This window comes from Azolla caroliniana, unplaced genomic scaffold (assembly GCF_043228905.1).
Source record: "Azolla caroliniana isolate FFs.n. ecotype wild unplaced genomic scaffold, voAzoCaro1.0.p SCAF_4, whole genome shotgun sequence".
In the NCBI taxonomy this organism is placed as follows: Eukaryota; Viridiplantae; Streptophyta; class Polypodiopsida; order Salviniales; family Salviniaceae; genus Azolla; species Azolla caroliniana.
In genome coordinates, this window is record NW_028230439.1 from 3156356 (window position 1) to 3179858 (window position 23503).

At 36.8% G+C, this 23503-nt stretch overlaps 4 protein-coding genes across 4 annotated transcripts; 1 reads left to right on the forward strand and 3 right to left on the reverse strand.

Moving 5' to 3' along the window:
• Positions 1–6051: 6051 nt before the first annotated feature.
• On the forward strand, positions 6052–6734 carry LOC147864824 (wound-responsive protein-like protein). The gene is made up of 2 exons (XM_087318998.1): positions 6052–6203; positions 6359–6734. The coding sequence occupies exons 1-2, from the start codon at positions 6133–6135 to the stop codon at positions 6429–6431; spliced, it is 144 nt and encodes a 47-aa protein (XP_087175124.1). The 5' UTR covers positions 6052–6132; the 3' UTR covers positions 6432–6734.
• A 1434-nt stretch (positions 6735–8168) lies between these two features.
• LOC147864825 (AICARFT/IMPCHase bienzyme family protein) lies at positions 8169–13851 on the reverse strand. The gene is made up of 11 exons (XM_087318996.1): positions 13540–13851; positions 12071–12146; positions 11901–11997; positions 11460–11562; positions 11133–11266; positions 10691–10874; positions 10411–10568; positions 9775–9984; positions 9077–9424; positions 8815–8941; positions 8169–8633 (listed from the first exon to the last, which is right to left on the reverse strand). The coding sequence occupies exons 1-11, from the start codon at positions 13817–13819 to the stop codon at positions 8482–8484; spliced, it is 1869 nt and encodes a 622-aa protein (XP_087175122.1). The 5' UTR covers positions 13820–13851; the 3' UTR covers positions 8169–8481.
• Positions 13852–15288: 1437 nt separating this feature from the next.
• On the reverse strand, positions 15289–17385 carry LOC147864826 (V-type proton ATPase subunit E-like). The gene is made up of 7 exons (XM_087318999.1): positions 17286–17385; positions 17049–17164; positions 16399–16499; positions 16145–16298; positions 15830–16023; positions 15631–15730; positions 15289–15526 (listed from the first exon to the last, which is right to left on the reverse strand). Exons 2-7 carry the CDS (start codon positions 17148–17150, stop codon positions 15491–15493), a joined length of 687 nt encoding a protein of 228 aa, XP_087175125.1. The 5' UTR covers positions 17151–17164; positions 17286–17385; the 3' UTR covers positions 15289–15490.
• Positions 17386–19367: 1982 nt separating this feature from the next.
• On the reverse strand, positions 19368–20691 carry LOC147864827 (secreted RxLR effector protein 78-like). Its single transcript, XM_087318582.1, has 3 exons — positions 20409–20691; positions 19851–19998; positions 19368–19416 (listed from the first exon to the last, which is right to left on the reverse strand). Exons 1-3 carry the CDS (start codon positions 20689–20691, stop codon positions 19368–19370), a joined length of 480 nt encoding a protein of 159 aa, XP_087174708.1.
• Between the last annotated feature and the right edge of the window lie 2812 nt (positions 20692–23503).

Below are 23503 nucleotides of genomic sequence, written 5' to 3' on the forward strand. Positions count from 1 at the left end.
TTATGTATGGTATGTGTGTGTGTGTATGTATGTTATGTATGCATGTATTTGTTACCTGCGTATGTAGGTATGATACGTATGTGTGTATTGTATGTAGGTTATCTGTGTATGTATAATACGTATGTGTGTATTGTATGTAGGTTATCTGTGTATGTAGGTATGATACGTATGTGTGTATTGTATGTAGGTTATCTGTGTATGTATAATACGTATGTGTGTATTGTATGTAGGTTATCTGTGTATGTATAATACGTATGTGTGTATTGTATGTAGGTTATGTATCTGTGTATGTATGTATGGATTTTAAAAATCGTGGTATCCATTTATATGCATTAATATCCCTCCCCGAGTGTGAAATCGCCCAAGATGTCCATCCTTTGAAATACTCCCCCGCCCCCCCCTTAGGACTAAGGAGACGATGAAACCCAACTTCATGCTCACTAACTCTACAAAAGTATTTGTTCATTCTGACCATGGGACTCGCGACCAAAGTTTGTGCCTCGGACTCGGCTTGATTTTCGCATGTATCCCTTGGCTTTGCTTAGACTCAAGTGTGTCCACAAGGATATCCATGTTGATGTGGCACAAAAAAATGGGGTCTATAACCTCCTCTCCGATTTCCTAATCGTAGGTCTAATTTTCATAATCAAGTGAAGGAAGGGGGGGGGGATGTGTCATGTATGAGCTCACCCATCAACTACAACATAGCAAACACTACATTGTATGGCACTTTTAGATGTGGAACAACTTGAGTCATTCCTTATCCATCTCTCTTGTGCTATTATCTCTTAGATGTCACAAACCCATACAAAGTTCAATAAACCTAATCCTCATGTGCTCTATCCATTGAACAATAATTAAACAATATATTAATCCTAATGAGTTCATATTCTTTGAGCTCTAACTAAAGGTAACACAATCTCTCAATGATTGTCTAGATGGCATCATGCCATTTGTCATGAATATATAATACCCGAGTAAGGTCTACAATCATTGATATCACTATAAATGATATGTGTAACAAAATGCACCATACCATTGAGGGTCTAATTTCACAATCTAAGAGCAACAAATGCTAATGATAATGTTTGGGTAACCTTGGCCTTATATTAGGTGAATAAATTATTTTGTCGCAGCTTTTAGACTGTTTTCCCTTCCTCTCGAGAGAGGATTCATTAGTATGGGAGGGTTGTTTGACTATAAATGCTAAGGGGTGTAGGACATGTATTTCAAGACGTCATATTGTGTACCTTTAACATCAAGTTTGTCATATTCAAGGGACGATTAAATGACATGATTCATGATATGACAATATCTCGTTGAGGTGTATCCAGCTATATAAGGCTTCTTTAATTATTCAACATTGGCATCAAGGTAAAGGCGAACACATTAAGTAAGATCCAAGATGAGTATTATTCATGAAATGACGAAATGGCCATATTAAAATCACACAACTCCCTTAACATATGTTTAATCGGCATTAAGCACTAAAATATAAATGATGCAAATTTTTTTTCATTCTTGTGGGAACAAAATCCATATGTGTTTGGATGAAAATGTTTGGATGTCTCATTGAAGCAAACCAAATTCTTCATGAAGTGAAAATCTACCTTTAATTTCATGAAGAAGGGCTTTCTAAAATGTAATTTAAACGATATTCTTAGTTCTTCTTTTAATGCTCCAAAAGCTAGAGCAATATATTATATTCAATGAATTTTTGAAATTTGCCCTTATATTATGGATAGTGCGAAGGGGGTGGTTAATGGCTTTGAAAGTATCAGGGCATGTGGAGGCAACTTGGCTGAGCTAGTTGGGCTAGATCGCCATAAACATTTGAATAGCACGTGAATGAACAACATATGCAAACAAAACTCTTGATTTCATACAGTTTGATGATCTACATTATGCAACTATATATTGCAATAGCTTGCGTCAATAAACATCATGATTACTGAGGTAAGCACACGATTCTCTAGACATAGATTGTGAAATAGATATAAGAGTGTCACTAAGTAGATAAAACCCCTCACAACACATAAAATAGTATGTGAAAGTGATACTACTCCTTTGAGACCAATAAAAGAAAGACATTTGAAACTCGCTATATTATTTTTGTTGGATGGTAATTCAATATCATGTTTTCTTTGTTCAATAAAATAGCTTTGTTCCTGAAAAAAATAGCACTCTAAAAGGAAAACTCGAAGGAACGCCTTTTTCCCTTTTTTATTTATACGTGGTTGGTGGAAATCGATCAAGTTTACTTTTGTAGATAGCAATAACATGTTGCATGCTCTCCCAAGGACAAACACTAGCATGAAATAAGCACATTATCCCTTTTAAAATAGTTGTGAATGAAAATTTAGACTCGACGAAAGTGATGGATGAGGGTTCACGTGCATATTTTAACACTTTATGGTATCGCATGCACACTTGTTCGTGCAACATGGATTCGAGTCAACAACGTTGGATTCACACGTGGAAGCAAATAATTTGAGTAGAAAATGTGAGACTGGTAACACAACACCATTGTTCTTCGATGCTCAAAACAATTTTGATTTTGACTACATGTAAGATTGTATCCACACTTTTTAGTTGGAAGCAAATAACTTGAGAATAACAGGCGATTTTTTCCGCTCTGGGTCCACAAAATTAATGCCTACCCAACACCTTTGTAGATTTTATAAAATATGACCATGTAGCAAGTTTCCAACTACGCAATTGGGTAACCATGATGTTGGGCAAATTAACCCATCAATGGAGCTATGTGTGGATACTAATATACGCTTTCAACACATCATTGCCAACACTTTCTTTGACCCATATCAAGAGATGAATGTGAATCCAACCTAAATGAAGGATGGTTGAAAAAAAAAGAAACATATTAATGAAATGTGAGTTTGTAAAACTCTTTAACAAGAGACACGCTTTAAGGCTCTTAGTTAAAATAGCATAAACTATATAGTACTCCCCCAAACATCGATTATATATCCAAAACTTATAGGATATAACCCATGTGCTTTGCCATTGAGCTATGTAAAACAAAATTCAAAATTATAACAAATTTACCTCTGGTTAAATAGTATGGTATACCCCCGAGTAAATCTATGTATGTACTATGGACAATATATGTACATATGCATTATGTTGCAACCATAGGAGGACCACCCACATATGAACAACCAACTCTAGTATCCAACCTCCATTATCGGTTCCCTAGGTTTGAACACCTGATGTCGTTCCTTGTCTCTCAGTAGCATGGAGGCCCCACTTGTTCGTTCTAAGTTTGTAACTAAGGGTGGCCATAAATATAAACCCCATGGTAATTCCTAAAGGGTACATATCAACAAAGGTGAAAATTGGAAATATAATAGAGATAAGAACATATTATTAGTTGAGGAGAGACCACAAGTTAAGGGGGTTTATCTTCCAATCAAGTCCTATTACAATAATATTTTTTGTATATACACGAATATCAAAGAAAGAGAGAGATTATTAACCTCCACGTGACGCATAAGATCTAGGGGATCAAGAGCAATCTTATGGCAAAGATCAAACTTAGGGCTCTCTAATATTGATCACTATGAAAGATTATTAACATCCACAAGTCTCTAGTTATTATATTATAAATGGCCAGAAGAGAATGATATAATATATGGGAAGAGAACCATGGGCATGGCATGGATGAATCAAAATTGGGTTCTCTCAAATGTATTACTTTGTTCCTATTGTAGGCATCGACAAGTCAACAATAACAAGAGGCTAATACAATATATGTACAAGATAGGAGTCGTGCTCATTGAATGTAGAGAGGGGGAGGTAGAGAGAGGATTCCCTCTTTGGGCATGAATTGGATGGCTCCCATTAGTCATAGTGCATACTTGCAGTCGTGTCTCCACACAAATGGCGATCGCAACAAGTTTGTGTTGTGCTTTAGGATGTAATATCATGTTACATAACAAAACCAGAACTAGATGGGATAAGTAAGTTTGTTTGTCCTTGTACACATCACAAGGGATCAAAGCTAGGCATGTAATGGTCCTACTTCAAGAGATGGTTCCTACTTTGGGCATGCATTGGATGGTTCCTGTGGACCATAGTACATACTTGCACTCTTGTGTCCACACAAATGGTGAATGCAACATGTTTGTGTCGTGCTTTAGGATGTACTATCATGTTACATAACAAAACTAGAACTAGATGTGTTATGCACACAACATAGGTGACGATAGGTCACTAATATTTACATAAGTGAAGGTATGTTCACTAATGTTAGAAAGGGACTAATGTGATTGGATAAAATGAATGATGGGTACATGCACTACTATGATCTTGACAACCAATAAATGGAGAGTCTTTTATAAAGGCACATCTATTCAAGGGGCCTAGGCATAGGTATAAATATGAGGCCTAGCTAACCTCATAAAACACATTAGGTCAGAAGGTTGTGGTCTTAAGACATCGTTATTAGTCATCCTAATATCTATCGGTATTGGACGTCGGTGTTAGGTTGGCTATGTCTTGATCATAGCTCGGGGGTGGTTGGGTGGATCGGGTTCTTCTATCCAATCTATTTACTTGATTTTACTTTATTTCGGTCTATTGATTAGCAATAGACTTGTAACAAGATGGGAGAATTTAGTTAGTTTGTCTTTGTACACATCACAAGGGATTAACCGATGTAAACTAATATGCACATTTATTAATAGATTAACTTGTTTATTTTAAATGAAAGTCAAAGTTAGGCATGCAATGCTCACATTTGTAATGGTCCTACTTCAAGGCTCATTGCAATGTCCTTGAATTGTTTGTTATAGATTAATTAGCGTTAATTATCGAGTATTATAAACATAATTAAGTATAACTCAAAATGTAAATGTAAGTATAAAAATAATTCTAACCAATGGAGGTTGAGTTAGATGGTTTAGAAAATGACTCAAATATGTTTAGATTAGATTAGAGATGAAAATGATTACGATGGTTTCTTGTTCTAATGGCTCGAAACAAGCATATTGTTATCACTCCCAATTAATGCTTTTGTTAATTAGGAGATAAATTGATTGAGTCACCGTATTACTTAATGATGGCAAACATTGATCAAGAGTGAGCTAAATTTACCACATTAGTAATAACTAGTTCACCTTTTGTTTTATTTTCTAACTTTGTTTAATTTGGATTTTGTAACATAAATACACAAATAAGACCAAAACCTCCAAACACACCATAATCTCTATTCATGTCCTCAAATACTCTAATGTTGCTTTGTCTCTCCAAATGTCCCTAGTTAACTTAGGAAAATGGAAAGAATCAGCAATAAATTGCCCAAATAGCATATATAATTGACGAAAAGGAAATGAAATTGACTATACGAAACCATAAATGTTGGATATACTTGCTAAATAGTTATATCCATGGTCTATCGTCTCCCTTCAAAGGAGATAGACTAAGGTTGGAATCGAGACATACTTACTTGATTTGTGCATGTATTGTACATAGTCGGATGTGAGGCATGTGGCCAGGCTTATTTGATGATTTCACTGATGCCAGTGGTCATCATGTGCGTGCATGTTGGAATCGAGACATACTCACTTGATTCGTGCATATATTATACATAGTCGGTTGCGAGGCATGTGGCCAAGCTTATTTGATGATATCACCGATGCTAGTGGCCATCATGTGCATTGTGCACACGCAACTATTAAGGTAGACCAATGCACTTGAGATATGATTTGGCAATTTACTTGAAGATTTCGTTCACTTGGTAAACATGGAATGGATAGATGCCCACATACGCTTGGTTGGAGGTGCGGTCAAGTCGGATCAAAAGTATTGATTGGATGGTTTGCTGGAAGAAGATAAGGAGAAGGGTAGGATCAATATAACAGAAAATGGTGGAAAAAAGGGAAAGAAGTGGAGGAAGAAGAGCATCATGAGTGAATAGAGGGAAATTCGGAGGGGCATTCGTGCAATAATGGAAAACCTAACTTAATTTTCATCTTCTGGTTAATATATATTTCAGAGAGACATGTAGAGAGTTAGAAAAATATCGAAACCCTAGAAATCCTCAGCCACTATCATCTTCTGCTTCAAGAGAGAAAGCTGCATATTCTTCTCCGCAAGGTAAATCGACAGAAGATGATTTACGACGTCAATTCTGCGCATTTCCGGTCCTTCCTTAGCCAGAAGGGAGGCTCTGCAGATCGCAGGTAACATTCATTCGTTCATTATCGTCGCCGTCATCTTCCTCGTTTCCTTCGCCTCTTTCTTTATCGTTATCGTTATCTTTATCTTTATATTTGTGTTCATTTTCATGTTCATGTTCGTTTTCATCGCCATCTTCATCTTCTCTTCCTTCTTGCAGGAAAAATGAAGATCAAAAGCCGAAAGAGCCGAGATTTAAGGCCAACGAGAATAAGCCAGTGATGAATGAATAACTAGTGTTGGATGGATCCAGAAGCGATTGATTCTGGACTCTCCAACGCAGTAGGCGAGATACGTCATCTCCCCTTTGCAGAGTGAATAGTGTTAGGGCTACCTATCTATTCTCGCTATGGATTTTGTGGAGGACTGCTTTCAGTAATTGCTTGTGTAACTCGAAGAATGATAAGGATTCAGATGTTTTGCCATGTTCTTGTGAGAAAATTTGAATAGTGCTTGTCAAGTCTGCAATACTTTCATTTGCTTGAATCTTGTTTTGTTATTGAGATTTTAAGTAACGCTATTTGGTTTTCTAGTAATCCTTAAGAAGATGGACTAATTTGAGGATTTCTTCCAGGAAGTGTTGCGGATAACTGTGATCTTATGTTTAAAATTCCCTTCAATCTGTGGTTAACTGACAATAGACAAGGTGCCTTGATTGTATTGGTTGATTAATGATGAATGGTGGTACATGGGTCAGAGTTGTTTCAAAACTAGATTTACTTGTTCCGTCCGTCAATAATATGAGATCAGAAGTGTTATAAAGTTTGTTTTCTCTGCGATTGATGTTTCTCTCAAGAGGTTGAAAAGGAGTGCATTGTGAACGATGTATTGTGTATCACTATCTGTAATCAAGCTTTCTCCTTTGCCTACTGTGCTTTCTGTTTTTGTAATTCATGTTGGTTTCTTACTAAACGCTTCAAAACTAGATTTACTCGTTCCATCATGGAAGAATACGAGATCAGAAGTGTTTTAAAGTTTGTTTTCTCTTCTATTGATATTTCTCTGAAGAGGTTGAGAGAGTGCATTGTGAACGATGTATTGTGGATCACTATTTGTAATCAAGCTGTCTCCTTTGTCTACTGTGCTTTTTGTTTTTGTAATTCATGTTGGTTTCTTACTAATTGCATCACTCCGCCCTACTTCATATTTTAATGCAATGTCAAACACAGGATAATAGTTCTCTCTAGGTGTTGTGAACTCTGTGAATTCAATGGCGGTAAACTTTAATATAATGTCAATGCTTCATTGCCCTTGGAATTTATGTAATTTGGAGGCAGTCAATCCAAGGTAACACATGATGCAAGGCTAGGCAAGTTTTTTTTTGTTGTATACGTCTTTTGTGGTGGCAATGGTGCCTCTATTGGTTTCAGTATATTCTGCAAGATTAAGTTTTTAGTACGGGTTACAATACTTTGAATTAGCTTATAATTTTTTATCTCCTACTGTTCACAAATGCTATCACAAACCCGTTTTTGTCTAATTGTGTATTGTTCTGATTTTAACTAGTACAGTGCATTGCATTCACACTTTTAGTTGTAACCGTACAGTTTGAGAATAGCAGATGATTTATTTCCATGGGCCCTTTGGGTTATGACAGTAATTGCTATCTAGAACAATCGAACTGCTAGAATAGGTTAGTGGCTCTGATTGTTTTAACGTCTGCAATATGTGTTGCGTATATTTTTGTTTGGATACTACTGATAGACAAGGACTCCATTGGTACTAAAAGAGGCTAGTGACAGTGGTTATTGCAAATTCTGCGATTGTAGCCACATTAAAGACTATCATTAAAAATCCATGAGCATACTGAAAATGAAAATGAAATGCAAGTAAAATATACTGGATGATCATAAATTTTATTTTACAAGGTGAAAATTTGATTAGCAAGATATTCAAAGAAATGTTTATATCATTTATTTGCACTGTCTGTGCAATCATTCATGTAAAGCACGAAAGGTAAAGTCAAACTAGATACGCACAGAAAATTTTAATAATTTATTCACCTGTATGTGTATCTTGCATGTAAGCTACAAGCTATTGTCAATCAGTTGTGCATGTCAGTCCACAAAAAGAAGGTACCTCCAACCAGTATTATGTAATTCCAAAATTCATTATACAGTTGTAACTCTTATAAGCCGAGATAAAACATTATGCACCCAGATGTGATGAGTTGAATACAATACATGCTTCTAATTGGAGCCTTTGATCTCATTGATAATCAAGGAATAAAACAAGTGTATCAAAATTGCGGAAACTTGTAATGAATCATCACCATGAACTTACTTAATGCCGAAAATGCCTTATGCCTGTGGTTAACATTACCACACCATACTTGTTACAGCACTCAATTGCATCTTGATCTCTCATACTACCACCTGGTTGGGCAATGACTCCTATTTTGGCCTTGCAAGCATCCTCTACTGCATCATTCCAAGCTGCATACAGAATAATTTGTCAAACACAATCCATTCTTCAGTTGGGAATAGAGAATAAGTTATACAACATTAAAATCTCTGGAAATCCAACCATAATTCAAACTCATGATCTTGACAATTAGATGGTGCATAGGGTTAAAAAAATCGAGAAATATTGCAAACTATTGGGATATTATGTTACCAAATGGAAAAAATGCGTCGCTTGCAAGTGCAGCACCATGGGCTTCGTCCCCAGCCTTTTCAAGGGCGATTTGCAAGCTCTTCACACGGTTGGGTTGTCCACTTCCCATGCCTAGCATGCGATTATTCTAGTAATACCCAATAAATAATATTTTTATTAGGAGAACAATAAAACAGAAGCAAGTTAACTTGTTGGGTGTTTATGCCCATAAGTTAATACCCTTTAAGTTAACTACTAGATTATGCTTCAAAGTTTGAGATACCTTGGCGACAACAATTGCATTGCTTTTAACATGTTTAACGCATAACCACGCAAATTTAGCATCTTCAATTTGTTGTTCTGTTGGAGTTTTTTCTGTTACGGTGGTGAAGTCTATTCCATCTGGACTAATATCATCTGCTTCCTGAAGTAGCCAGCCTCCACCAACTTGCCGTAGTGAGTGCTTTCCTTTCTCTTGTTTCTTTGCTTCAAGAATCCTTAACGTCTTTGATTTCCCCTTTAGAACCTGTAAACCCTTTTCTGTATACTTAGGGGCCACTACTATTTCATAGAACATACGTGTTTCCCCGTCTGTTGGACTTCTGAATTCACGGATTTCCTTAGCAAGAGCCTGTGTCAGAGGAACCAGAAGCTTCCTTTTATTCTTGGTAAAAGCTAAGAAGCAACTTATCCATATTTCAGATTCAGACAGAAAGTAAACAAGATTAATTTTCAGAAACAAGAAAGTAATAAGCTCAAACAACTACTTTTACTGCCACCAACTTTAAGCAGGAGCACAAATACGCACAGCTCTATTACATCAATCACCTAAAAACTGACATCACAAAGATAGTCGAGCAAAGAAATAAAAGATCAGGGTAATCTTTACAAACCTATCATCAACATTTTCTCCAGAAAGGACAAATACAAAGATCCACACAAGAAGGAAGTTTGTGTACCAAATAGCACAAAGAATTTTACCTCATCTACTTCTACATTGAATGCAACAATTCCTCCAAAAGCACTGACTGGATCTGCTTCAACAGCTAGCCTGTATGCCTCAAGCAAATCATTTCGGCTAGCTACTCCACAAGGATTCGTGTGTTTTACAACTACACAGGTAGGATGAGTAAATTCAGAAACACAATTCCAAGCAGCATCAGCATCAAGGTAATTGTTATAGGACATCTCCTGCATATACCACACAAAAAATCCATTTGTTAATAGCCAAACAAATAATCCATCTTCAATCTCTAGCATTACTCCATTAGTTCACATGGGCTTGGTAAATCCGTCTTCATTCATCAAGGACATGTGAGCTTTCTAACAGTATCTAATACAAATTTAGGTAGTATATCAATGCCATCTAAAACTGCCTATAAGCAATCATTCAGGTTCTTGAGACAGTTATATCATTCGTTCATTATACTGCTATTGCAACTACTGGCAAAAGACTTAAGATTAATATCTGCATATGACACGAAATGCAGTTTTTTATATAATTCAATGCATATTTATAATAATTACAAGATGTCAGATCTCATTAAAAAATTATTTCTTGACTAGGCCGTTCCCAATGAATTCATTCTAAGCAATGATCTACTGGATTCAAAATACCTTTCCATGGTGTTGCACAGCAGTTGCAATTCCACCAGAACCAAACTCAGCTACTGATTTATCGATATAAAATGCAGCTTTCTGATGTGGATTTTCACCATATCTTAACGAAGAGTGCTTTACCAGAGATACTGTCAAGCTGGACGGGGAGAGTTCCTCTGATCAAGATTTCATCGTGCATTAGTAATCCCATTAAAAGAATTTATCAAAATGCAAAAAACCTTATTTAAATCATTTAGGTTAAGAAAATACTTATATCTTGCAAACAAAGGCCACTAACCACTATTTGTTTGCTTCCACAACCACTCTGCAACAGCTGAATCATATGATGCCACATGTTGAAAAGCTTTCCATGCGAGACGTTTTCTGAATTTTTCTTCTTCAACATCCCCCTTACCTTGCAGGTGTTCTATAAGGACAGGATAATCTTCTGGATCAACTACCACAAGTACATCTGCATGATTCTGAAAAGCCAGCAAAAGACCATCTCTTAGGAGCTTATTCTGTAAATAGAGCTTATCAACAACATCAACGTTATGGTAGAAACAAGAATCATTAAAACCTCTTCAAGTATTCTGAGAGGAAGGCCTAGATGCAAATGCAGCAAAACAAGTCAAATAAGAATATTCAGAGAGATGTTACAATTACATAAACGAATGATCAGTTTTGAACTTAGATTTACGCATACAACTTCACTTATAAAAGGGCTAACAGTGGAGTACTTTTGCAGCTGCACGTATCATTGCTGGGCCACCAATATCAATATTCTCCACAGCATCCTCAAAAGACACCATGGTTGATGCAGTGACAGTTTCATAAAATGGATAGAGATTCACCACCACAATGTCAATTGCACCTAGTTAAGATGACGAGGAAAAAAGAGATGAAAATTAATTATATATGGAAACTTTACACTCAAAATTTATTTGTACATATTTGAATTGTCCTCATTGCTAAAAGGACATATTAAATCTTTGCTGGCATTTCCTAACAGAAATATACCTTGAGATGATTTAGAACCGGACTTGGTTATGCTCATTCAGACTCACCTATGTTCCATTGCTTTAAAGCATCCATATGAGCATCAATGCCTCGTCTTGCAAGGATGCCTCCATGCACATTAGGATGCAATGTTTTCACACGACCATCCAGCTGATAATATAAGTTGAAAATAAGAGAAGTTACCTCATATTGTAGGTTCACAAATGATCTTTAAAACAATGTGATTCATCCATGTTTCTTGAAATGAGAACCAACAGATAGCATTGTAATAGAAACGGTATACATATGCGAATACTAAGAATGAAACAACATTACATAGCAGTTAATGTAGTAAGTACTGTAAATACTGTAGTAAGCACAAACTTCACATATTATTATGGTTACCTGATACCATACAATGAGGTACTCGGTGCGCTAGATTCCTGATTTCTTACAAACTGCATAATATACACACACATTAATAATCTGTTATTTTCTTTCTTACACACCATTTCAGGAAATGCCGTAAGCTCCTCAACTTTCTTCACAGGAATGCCAGCATTTCCTAGAGTCACTGCTGTACCTCCAGTGGACACGATGGTATAACTGTGAAAATGATCTACATTAGTAGGAAAATTCTTAAGGTTTTCTGAGTTTCAAATGTCCTTCTTTGGCTTACCCGAGCTCAACCAGACTCCTTCCCAGAAATTCGATATTAGCTTTGTTTGACAATGAAATCAGAGCTAGCTTTGATCCTGTTACAAAAAGGACAGGGTTTAGAGTCTAGATAGCATGCCATTCCACTGAGATAAAAGAAGCTACAATGTTAATGATGCTTTGAACATCACACCAGGATTAACAAAATAAACTGATGTTCTATCTCTGCAGATAATTCATATAAAAGTTCCAGCTAGAGGAAAAGTGAAAACTTTAATCAATCTGTTGAGTTCTCATTCAAAAAGGTTGTTACATTATCAAAGCAAACTTTGCCTCAAGACAAATGTTTCTACATAGAAGATACTCTTAACGTCACATTGAGATGACTGGGAATTGGCATTGGATGGTACATGAATGAAAGTTTCAAAATAAACAAACTTTTCCACATCACATAAAGATGCATGTAAAATGTGTTCATCTCTGAGAATAATGTTATGTTAGGTCATTTATATACTTTATCAAAGCAAATTCCACCTAACAAAATAAAGTTCCAAAATGAATGATACGTTTAACATCATATGAAGAGGAATGGAAAAGCTATGTTGTGCTTTCACATATGCAAATAATTGTAATAATTTGGAAAGCAATTCTCCCCACCTAAAAGAAGCTTCAGAATAAATAATACTTTCAATATCTCATCAGAACATTATTAAGGAAACTTCCAATGTGCCTAAGAAAAGTTGCCTGTCAAATGGAATTTTTTGAATTAAAGATGCTCTCAAAGGAAATTTATGAATTAAAGATGTTCTCATATCACATCAAGATCTATCAAAAGTTTCATTGCCCTTTTATCTCCTTGAAGAATGGTATGCCAAAGCTTCAGCTAGAACAAGAACCAACAACAAATAGGCATGAAAATGAGCCAAAACGATTGAATTTTTCAAGTTTGCTGCCAGCAAACTCAACCACTCTATAGAATCCTGAATAATGTGGTAGAAATCGAAAAGAGCAAATTTAAGCAAGTAAGTGAAAAGAAAATGTGAAATTTGATGTTCAAATGTGATATCGTTAAACATTTCGTTGAGTATATCCCATGAAAATGAAAACTTCTCCACGAAAGAAGAAGTGAGAGGAAAACAACGAAGTGAACCTTGGAGGTATATCTGTGTGAAAAGGAACCATTCTGCAGTAAAGAAACTGTCATAAGGAGGAACTGGAACGAGAAAAAGAAAGAAACGAACCTTAAAGCTTGACATTCAAAGAAAAAGTAATGATTCTAAGAAGCATAAACCTCAGGAAGGAGCAAGGGAGAGAATGAAAGTGAAAACAAAGGTGATGGGCCAAATGACTGTGTTAAATTTACAGAATAAATGGAGGTGTAGGTTGTGGTACAGGAGGTGCTTTCCGATGCAAAAAAAGAAAGCAACTGGGAGAGGAAGCAGAAAACGAAGAAAATGAAGTAAATGTCGATTATTAATAGAGAATCGATACCTGGAAGAGAAGACTTCTCCAGTTGCAAAGAAGGAGAGGTTTGTGCCGCTGTGTTTGAGGAAGCCATAGCGTGGGGGAGAGGCCAAGACGATGGCGTAGTGGAGGTGGAAAGGTGGAGAGGCGTGAAGGGTCGGGGCCTGCAGCAGAGGAAGCTTCTGCGAGGAGGAGGGGAAAGAAGGTAGCGGAGGGGAGAATGGAGACGAAGGGAAGCAGAAACAGAAGCAGAAGAGGAAGAAGAAACGGAAGACGGAGAGGCGAGAGCGAATGATAGAGCCACCATCGCCGTCTACTGCCTACGAGTACACACAGGTTGAACGCAGACGGAAAGCAGAGAGAGAGAGAAAGATATATGTATATAAAGAGAGGAGAGGAGAAAAAAAAGTGAGAAAGAAAGAGAGAGAGAGAGGAAATTGGGTTTCGAACCCATGATGCAGTGCTTGTAGTGTTAATAAGTTAATTAGAGAGGAGAGAAGGAAAAAAAATCTTGCCCAATCTGGTTTGCAAAACCGAGTTCAAACCGGTTAATGAAGCTCAAACCTCAACCAAGCCAAGCCAAACCTGCCAAACCATTTAAAAAATGGTTCAACAACTCGGTTTAGGCTTAAACCAAGCCGTTGACAACTACTAGTAACATAGAAACAAACAAAGCTCCTTCCTCTACCTATCCCATCCGACTTTGAGCTGGTTTTGTCGCCTAGGTCGACCCAACAAATATAGTGTGTCGCGTCATAATACCACCCCAACTTAAGACATACTTGATATGGCCATAATTGTGACTTACCCCTCGGTTTGCAAGTCATCCATTCAATCATCTGAGCATTCATAACATTCACTCCTTGATGGATACCCCAAATGTTAAGAAACAGTCATATACTTTTTATTCATGTTTTAGAATCGTGCCAAACAATTTAGATCATTGTTTCCCATCAAGTTTGTGTGAAAAAGTATGCGACCCAATCCAGTTTTATAAGGCAAAAAATAGTAGCCATTTTGTGAAGGATTTAAAGAAGTATTGTTAACACCACATATACGATGGATTGATTGCATTTGACATGTGTGCTCATGCTTCATTATTCTCCTTTTGTAAACCATTGTTGGGGCTCTACATACAATGGAGTCATTCAAGAACCATTGTTAACACTTTGACTAGGCCACAACTTGGCTCAAGCCTAAACCTACCCATTAAACCAATTTCAAATGGGTTTGGCAGCGTAGTTCGGCTCAATTCAACTTTGAGCTTCTCAAGTTTGTGTTGATCATGAATAAGTAGGCGCTACATTGTACTTGCCTACTTATTCATGACATTTTAATATATTTTCATCCCTTAAAAAGACTACAAAAACATGTTTGTTTTGATCCCTGAAAGGTAGAGGCAACACTTGTAGAGTTGGACATGCTTAAAACTGCCCTAAACTATTTTAGAGTTGAGATTCGAACACAGCTGGTTATATAGAATACACATATTTTAATATAGAACTTCAGACGTAGCAGTTTGTCACATCTCGTATATGCACATGATTTACCTGATATATCCATCCTAATAAATACCCACTTAAACTCATATTATCTGGTGCATGACAAATTTCAATAAACAACTTTCACATGACCAAGCATATATAGCTTAGGAATATGGTTAAGACAGGAAAATACTAGGCTATGTTCTGATTTATTGACTTCATAAGATTAGGAGAAGTTACTGAAAGTATAATGATATTATTTGGAGGAAAAAGATAATCTTTGAACTTCACATCAGCAAGAGCATGAACTAAATTATGATTTGTAGCATAATTACAAAGCGTGAATAACAGCTTGGATACAAATATTTATTTGTTTCAAGGCCAAATTAAAAAAATGTCAATCAACAAACAAAATATTGTTCGCCCACACAAACAAAAAAACTCATTGGCTTTAAGAAATGTCAATCAACTGAACTTGTTTGCACTCCAGGAAATCAAGCACATGTGCTTCCAATAAGACGTCTTCTTATCTGATAATGGATAAGCCAGTATTATAAAACTGCCTCTGTCACTGCTTATTACGCAAAAAGACAATATAAAAACACATTCTTTCTTGTTAAACAGATTAATATACCTCAGGAAGGTTTTGCTTGAAAACCACACCTAATCTCGCATCCAATGTATTTTCACAAACAATGCGGCCATCCTTGGATGCCAATACAACTCCTCCATTACTTCATAAATTAATATCCCATGAAACAAACCGGTTCAGATATTGTCGACAGGAAAAAGATTGAAAACAAAAAACACTACATAAATTGCATATTTAGTACCAGAATTTTCCAGACTTCTTTGAGTCCTGACCAGGAGGCAAAAAGATTCTTTCATCCACCTGAATCTCCAGATTATCAGCACCGGACCTCTTCAAATATTCGTTGTTTGCATCTTGCAATATCTCATTGACCAAATCAAGGTCATTCTCTCGACACCGCAACAGAACAGATGGCTCTTTCAAACGCAAAAGGCCCTGAAAATTTTCATAATGACACCATTTTCATTATATGATATGCATCACATTCGTTATTCATAATTCAAACATCCAAGTTTAGGCTAGCAATATATGGCAAACTTGAGTTTCAGTTGCTTGCCTGCACAATTAAATCCTTGAGAAGCTTTTCATAAGTGGGGGTTGTATTCACCGTAGCCAACTGTTTCTCAGCTGTTTCTCTCATTCCCCCAATAAGATCATCTTGTGCTTGAAGGACTTTTAAACGAGAAGCATTTAGCTGCATTGAGTAGTTTCTGTTGTAAAGTGCCATCAATTGATTTTATTATCACAGCAGACGTAAAAGAAAAAATCTAAGTAGGACAGAATGCTTTATTACTTATACATTGACCATACATCTTTTTTTTTATGTCTAGCTGATTTTCTTTTCGCTCGTATTCCTGTCTTATCTTGCGTTTCTCTGCCTCGACAATCTGCAGCTTCTCAATGTTGAACTCCTGCCACAGAAGTAAAATACGGCAAATCAGTGACTTTACCATATACACACAAGCATATCCTAACAAGACAAACAATAGCAATGAAAACTGCTGTAACATAATAAGCTAAAGGAACAGCAAACGTAGTGACAGGATTCCTAAAATTTAGATGACACATACTTAAAACACTTCACAAAGCGCTGTTTAGCAGTGCAAGTAAACTCTGTTCGAGACGAAAGCTTCCTGATAATCATTCTAAATCCTTCAATAATCCTGGCATTTATGTAAAAAGAAATGATATTGATGAATAAGCCAGAGAAGAATAAAAGCAACACCGACGAAAGGGATATTCTTCAGCTGTGTAACAATAAGATCTGATCCAACATGAAAGAAAATTTCTTTGATGATCTGTACGTATATATAATCTGTCTATTCAAAATGATGGGTGTGTAGTATAGACATCAGCTTCTCCCCTTCTCCCTGGAGATGTATCGGAACATATCCACCAATCATCTTGGCAAGAACGAAGAACAAACAGATGAAGAGAAAAAGGAGGAGCAAAAATCAAACCTCTTCAGCAGAGACAGCTATCTCGTTAGCTTTCTCCTCGGCTTCCTGCCTGATGAATCGGACCATCTGCTGGACCTGCTTGGACACATCCAAATCATTCATGGCGTCGATAATCTCTGCACGGAAACCACGAATTAGTGAGGACAAACGGCGGGGATATATATATATATATATATATATATAAAGCGATAGCTAAATATCTATGGTTATAGCCATTGCCATAGCCATAACACGTACACTGCAGATCTGAGGGGTCTAGTCTTCGTTGAAGAATGAATGAGCAGAATTTCTTCTTCTTCTTCCTGTGTAATAATAATATGTACAGATGATAGTAATAACAAACTCGTACCATTATTAGAAGCTTAGAACTACATACATATATATATGTACATATGTATTATCAAATGGAGTGGTGTTTCTTCATTGTCCCACCACCACCATAAAAAAGACTTGGAGATGGACACTCGGAAAGAGAGTTCAATGGTTCCGATGGCCGTGATTGTCGGTTCACATGGAAGGGTTCATGAGTCTCGAGCTCTATATTTGTATATGTTTGTCTTGGTCTACAATCTACAAACCCATCTTTCTTCTCTTGTAGATGTGTGTGCATATTCCATGCATGCTAGGTTCATGAGGCAATGCCACAAGCATGATCTTGCAGGCCAATTCTAACGGTTGATTTCCATGGTTTGGAAACTGGTCATCCTAGGGTGTAACAACTCGTTAACGTTTCCAACACTCAATTGTTGAGGCTCGGTCTTCAAATCCATTTTCATCACGACTCCAAGGTATAAAATGATGGCCATATTCATGGTATGGGGCACCAATTGGGTTTTGTGGTTAAGCACCCTAAAGCCATTACCCCCCTTTAATCTTCTCATTTAATTGCTTGTCATCAATATTTTGTAGCATTACCATTGCTTCCACGTTCTCTTGTTGTGAGGCAAGTTTGGGGCATATGCCAAGAGACCCGTAATGTATGCATATGTATGCTTTTACTCAAGTGCAATGCTCCACTTTCAATCACATTCAAGTTTTGCTTTCCCCATATTTTCCTCTCTAACCTATCCTCCCCTACACATTTCTCGTTCCCTCATGATGTGCTCTCAATTGCAATGTAGGTAAAAATATCAAGTCATCTATCAACTCCACATGCACAACATGCAAATGGTGTGCGTTGGTTCAACATGTCATATTTGACCTATCTTAGAGCACGAAGAAATCTAAGGTTGAGAGCCTAGATGGACATCCATGTTCATCTAGAGAAAAATCATCGGAGGGAAAATATGCAACAAACGATACTACAAATCAAACTACATTCTGTATGACTTCAAGCTAGGGAGATGAATTGAGGTTATAACTTGTTTATACCACAATACAATTTATTAAAAATACATTGCCACCTTCAAGGATAGAGAACCAAATGTTCCATGATCAACTTTTGTTGGAGACTAGAATTATGATTATGGGAACCATAAGAATGATTGGATATTCATACATAGAGTGAAAATGTTCTCAACTATATTCCCTCATTTTGTAGAAAGTGAATGTTTGAAGACCCAAAGAACCCATTAAGGCAAGCCCCAAAGCACAAGATGGATAAATTATTCTAGTTTGAAACAGGAATTAGGAGCACGGGTATTAGTACAAGCCATTATTATTGTTATTGATGGGTTTGAGTACAAGCACATGATTATAAAAGCGTGTAGTGTTTTACTCATTTATAGTAAGCTCACACACAAACGAACCTTATAGCTCTTGGCGACAAACAATCTTGTAAACCCTAATGACATAACTAGTTATGGTAATTGATACTAAGAGAAGTAAAAATGTCCTTTCCTCATAGAAGGTTGTTCAAAAACTTAGAAACACAAAAAAAGCAAGCTCTTGAACACAAGACAGGCGTTAGATATTACAACCTCAATCATTGTTTAACCATACTATTAGTGGTACACGAGATACATAATCAAACCTCGCATAATCCATGAGTAATAGGTAGATACTCATAATACTTGCATTCCTAGATGAAAGAAGGTGAAGCACAGATTTCAAAGTTGTGTGCTCATGGGTGGATGGTTGTGTTGAAGTCATCCCCATAAGCTTAATCTATCTCGATAAATAGTGTGTGAGATAGTTAAACCAAGATATATTCCTCGCATCTAAACATCGTATGTCCAAATGTGATAATATAAGATACATCAACTCATGTACTCAGTTTTCTAAGGTTGATCAGGACTATGGCATTGTATAAACCCTATAATGTAAATGTCAATGCATGAGGATGTTCAAGACGATAGCTAGAATCAGAACCCTAAACTCTCAACTCTTATCGTAGAAGGATGCACTAAGAACTAAAACACCCTTTAACCTGAAACATAAACACTCATAGGAATTTGTGCATAAACATTAGTCTTCAGGAAAGCACGGAAGAAGTGAGAGAATTCCAAAACCCAAATTCTAATTTTTATAACTCTAAATCATAACACCTAAACTAGAAACACCACACCCTAGGTCTTAAGGACTAAATCCTAAACCATGGGCAAAGATTTATACCCAAAATCCTTAACTTAAATACGAAACCCCAACCAAGCATTAGGAAACTCAAAACTCGTACATCAGTTATGCAGTGGCAAGCAAATAAATAAGGCATATTTACTGTACAAAGAAATGGAGATGCAGGGGCATCGACCTGATATATTGACATATAATGTGTTGCTTGATAGTTTGTCGACCTGATATATTGACAATGATGGTATGACATATAATGTGTTGCTTGATAGTTTGTCAACCTGATATATTGACAGTGATGGTATGACATATAATGTGTTGCTTGATAGTTTTTCCTCTGTGCCCCCCATAAGAAATTTCTGATCAGCCTTTTTATCACTTTCATCGACTTGGGTGTGATTATGCAACATGGCGTAGTATGCCATATTGTGGCCATTAGAACCTGATTTGCAATCACAATCTTGGTTGCAAAGGATAGTTTTCTTGCATTCCACCATATTAACTTCGCTTTTATTTTGTCCACAAGTAGATTGTAGTGTTCTGAGCAATCAATGTCCATCTCGATTTTGAAACCCAAGTATCTAGTAGCTTCTCCTCTCCTCAACCATCTGAAATTAGGGTTTGGAGCCCAATTTACCACTGGCTTATTGCTAATCCAAAGGCCCATTGATTTATTCCAGTTTATTTTTGCACCCGATCCCCTACAAAACTCATTTATTGCACTTTGTAGTCTGTCCAAGTTGTTTGCATCCCCCTTAACATAGGTTGTTGTATCCTCAACATATTTTGTATCAAGCATCATTCATGCATCCTCGGGTAGGGGAAGACCTTGTATTTGCCAATATGTATAACCAATCTGATAATGCAAAGCTTCTGCTGCAATAATGAATAGGTACGGGGTCAAAGGGCATCCTTGGCGTAACGATCGTGTCATCCTAAAGCTCTTCCCCAAGCTTCCAACCATTAAAACTTGGCTGGAAGCATCCCTATAAAAGGCAGCCAATCCAAGGATCCATTGTTGCTTGAAGCCTAGGGCATCCATCATTGTTTCTAGGAATTCCCATGAGATCCTGTCATATGCTTTTTCGAAATCGAGTAACATTACTGCTAGGTCCACTCTTGCTCCTCCGCCCATGTTGAATACTCCTAGAAAGTTATCACATTGTCAACAATGCTCCGGTTTTCGAGGAAGCTAGTTTGCATTGTATGTATTATGTCCCCTAGGACCGTTTTCAATCAACTACTTACAACTTTAGCCATGATCTTATAGGCATTAGTGAGAATCGTCAATGGTGGCCAATTATCAAGCATAGTTAGATCTTTCCCATCCTTGGGAATTAAATAAATCATTCCTCTACACATTGTTGGAGGCATTAAACCTTCAACCATAATGTATTGCATCCCTTCCAACATGTCATCCTTAATTAGATCCCAATATTTGATGTAAAAATATATAGGGAGTCCATCAATGCCTGCACAACTTTGTTTGTTCATATCTGAAATTGCATCCCACGATTCCTGTATACAAATAGGGGTATTTAGACGGTCCATCATCTGAGCCGAAACTCTCTTCGGTATCCTATTTATTATATTTCTAAAGGCATCCTGCTCAATATGTTCCTTGTTGCATACATTCAGTAGTTGCATATAATAGTTCGTGGCCATTTCAAGCATTTCAAGCATTTCCTCCGCGCGCGTGGTCATTGTGCCATCTGTCTTTTTCAAACATGAAGGTTGGGTCCTGGAGCCTTTAGATTTTACAGCTTCAAAAAAACCATTCGTAACACGGTCTCCTACCCTCATCCAACTTACTGCTTTACTACGATAGGCATTAGTAGTCCTTAGTTTCTGATACATATCTAGTTTGCATTTTGCCTCCTCTAGTTGGGCCTCAATCCATACATTATTCGGGTATTGTTCTCTTAGTCGCTGCATAGAAGTGAGTTTCCATTGCATTCTCTGTAGTTTCTCCTTCATCTCTTTTCTAATTTCAGTTGCTTTCTTCCGAAAGAAACATGCACATTCCTCAATTTTCCCAGCCAGCCTATGAGCGGGATCATGATACATCCATTTGACATTAGACCATAGTCTTCTTATATAATTAGTCCATTTATTGTCCATGACCAACTCCTTGCTTACCTTCACACTATGTGGATTACATCAAATGTTTTCTTTTATATGTAACAGGACGGGTGCATGGTCTGAGAACATCGGGACAAATTATGCATTTGCCTTTCATATCTATGAGCCGAGGGTCCAAATAGATATTGTTTTTGTATATACACCAAAATCATAGAGAGAGAGGGATATTATTAACCTACACGTGACGTATAAGATCTAGGGGGATCAAGAGCAATCCTATGGCAAAGATCAAACTTGGACTCTCTAAAATTGATCACTATCATAGATTATTAACATCCACAAGTCTCTAGATATATTATAAATGGCCAGAAGAAAATGATACAATTTATGGGTAGAGCACCATGGGCATGGCATGAATCAATCAAATTTGGGTTCAGAATCTCTCAAATGTACAACTTTGGTCCTATTGTAGGCATTGATAAGCCAACAATAACGGGAGGCTAATACAATATGCAAGATAGGGTTCGTGCTCATTGAATGTAGGGAGAGAGGAGGAGAGATGATTCCTCCTTTGGGCATGAATTGGATGGCTCCGATTAGTCCTCGTACATACTTGCATTCGTGTCTCCACACAAATGGTGATCACAACAAGTTTGTGTTGTGCTTTAGGATGTAATATCATGTTGCATAACAAAACGAGAACCAAATGGGATAAGTAAGTTTGTTCATCCTTGTACACATCACAAGGGATCAAAGCTAGGCATGCAATGGTCACATATGTAATGGTCCTACTTCGAGAGATGGTTCCTACTTTGGGCATGCATTAGATAGCTCCTATGGACCATAGTACATACTTGCACTCTTGTGTCCACACAAATGGTGAATGCAACAAGTTTGTGTTGTGCTTTAGGATGTACTATCATGTTACGTAAAAAAACTAGAACTAAATGTGTTATGCACACAACATAGGTGACGATAGGTCATTAATATTTACATAAGTGAAGGGGCCCATGCAGAAGTATAAATATGAGGCCCTGCTACCCTCATAAAACACATGACATCGGAAGGTTGTCATCTTAAGACATCAATATTAGTCATCCTAATATTTGTCGGTATGGGACGTTGGTGGTAAGTTGGCTATGTCTTGATCATAGCCCGGGGGTGGTTGGGTGGAACAAGTTCTTCTATCCAATCTATTTACCTTATTTTAGTTTACTTCGGTCTATTGAGTAGCAATAGACTTGTAACAAGACGAGAGAAATTAGTTAGTTTGTCTTTGTACACATCACACGGGATTAACCAAAGTAAACTAATATGTATATTTAATAATAGATTAACTTGTTTATTTTAGATAAAAGTCAAAGCTGGGCATGCAATGCTCACATTCGTAATGGTCCTACTTCAAGGCTCATTGCAATGTCCTTGGAATTGTTTGTCGTAGATTAACTAGCATTAAATATCAAGTATTATAACTCAGAATGTAAATGTAAACGTTATGTATGCATGTATGTATGGATATAGGTTAGTATGTATGGCGTATCTATTTATGTATGCTATGTATGCATGTATGTATGGACATAGGTAGTATATATGGCGTATGTATGTATGTATGTATGTATGTATGTTATGCATACATAACATACATACACAGATAACCTACATACAATACTCACATACGTATCGCAGGTAACGTATACAGGCATACATAACATACATACACACACACACACGCCATACATAATCTATAGGCTATATCCCTACATACATGCATAAAATAACATACATACATAGATAGATACGCCATACTTACTAACCTATATCCATACATACATGCACACATAACGTTTACATTTACATTCTGAGTT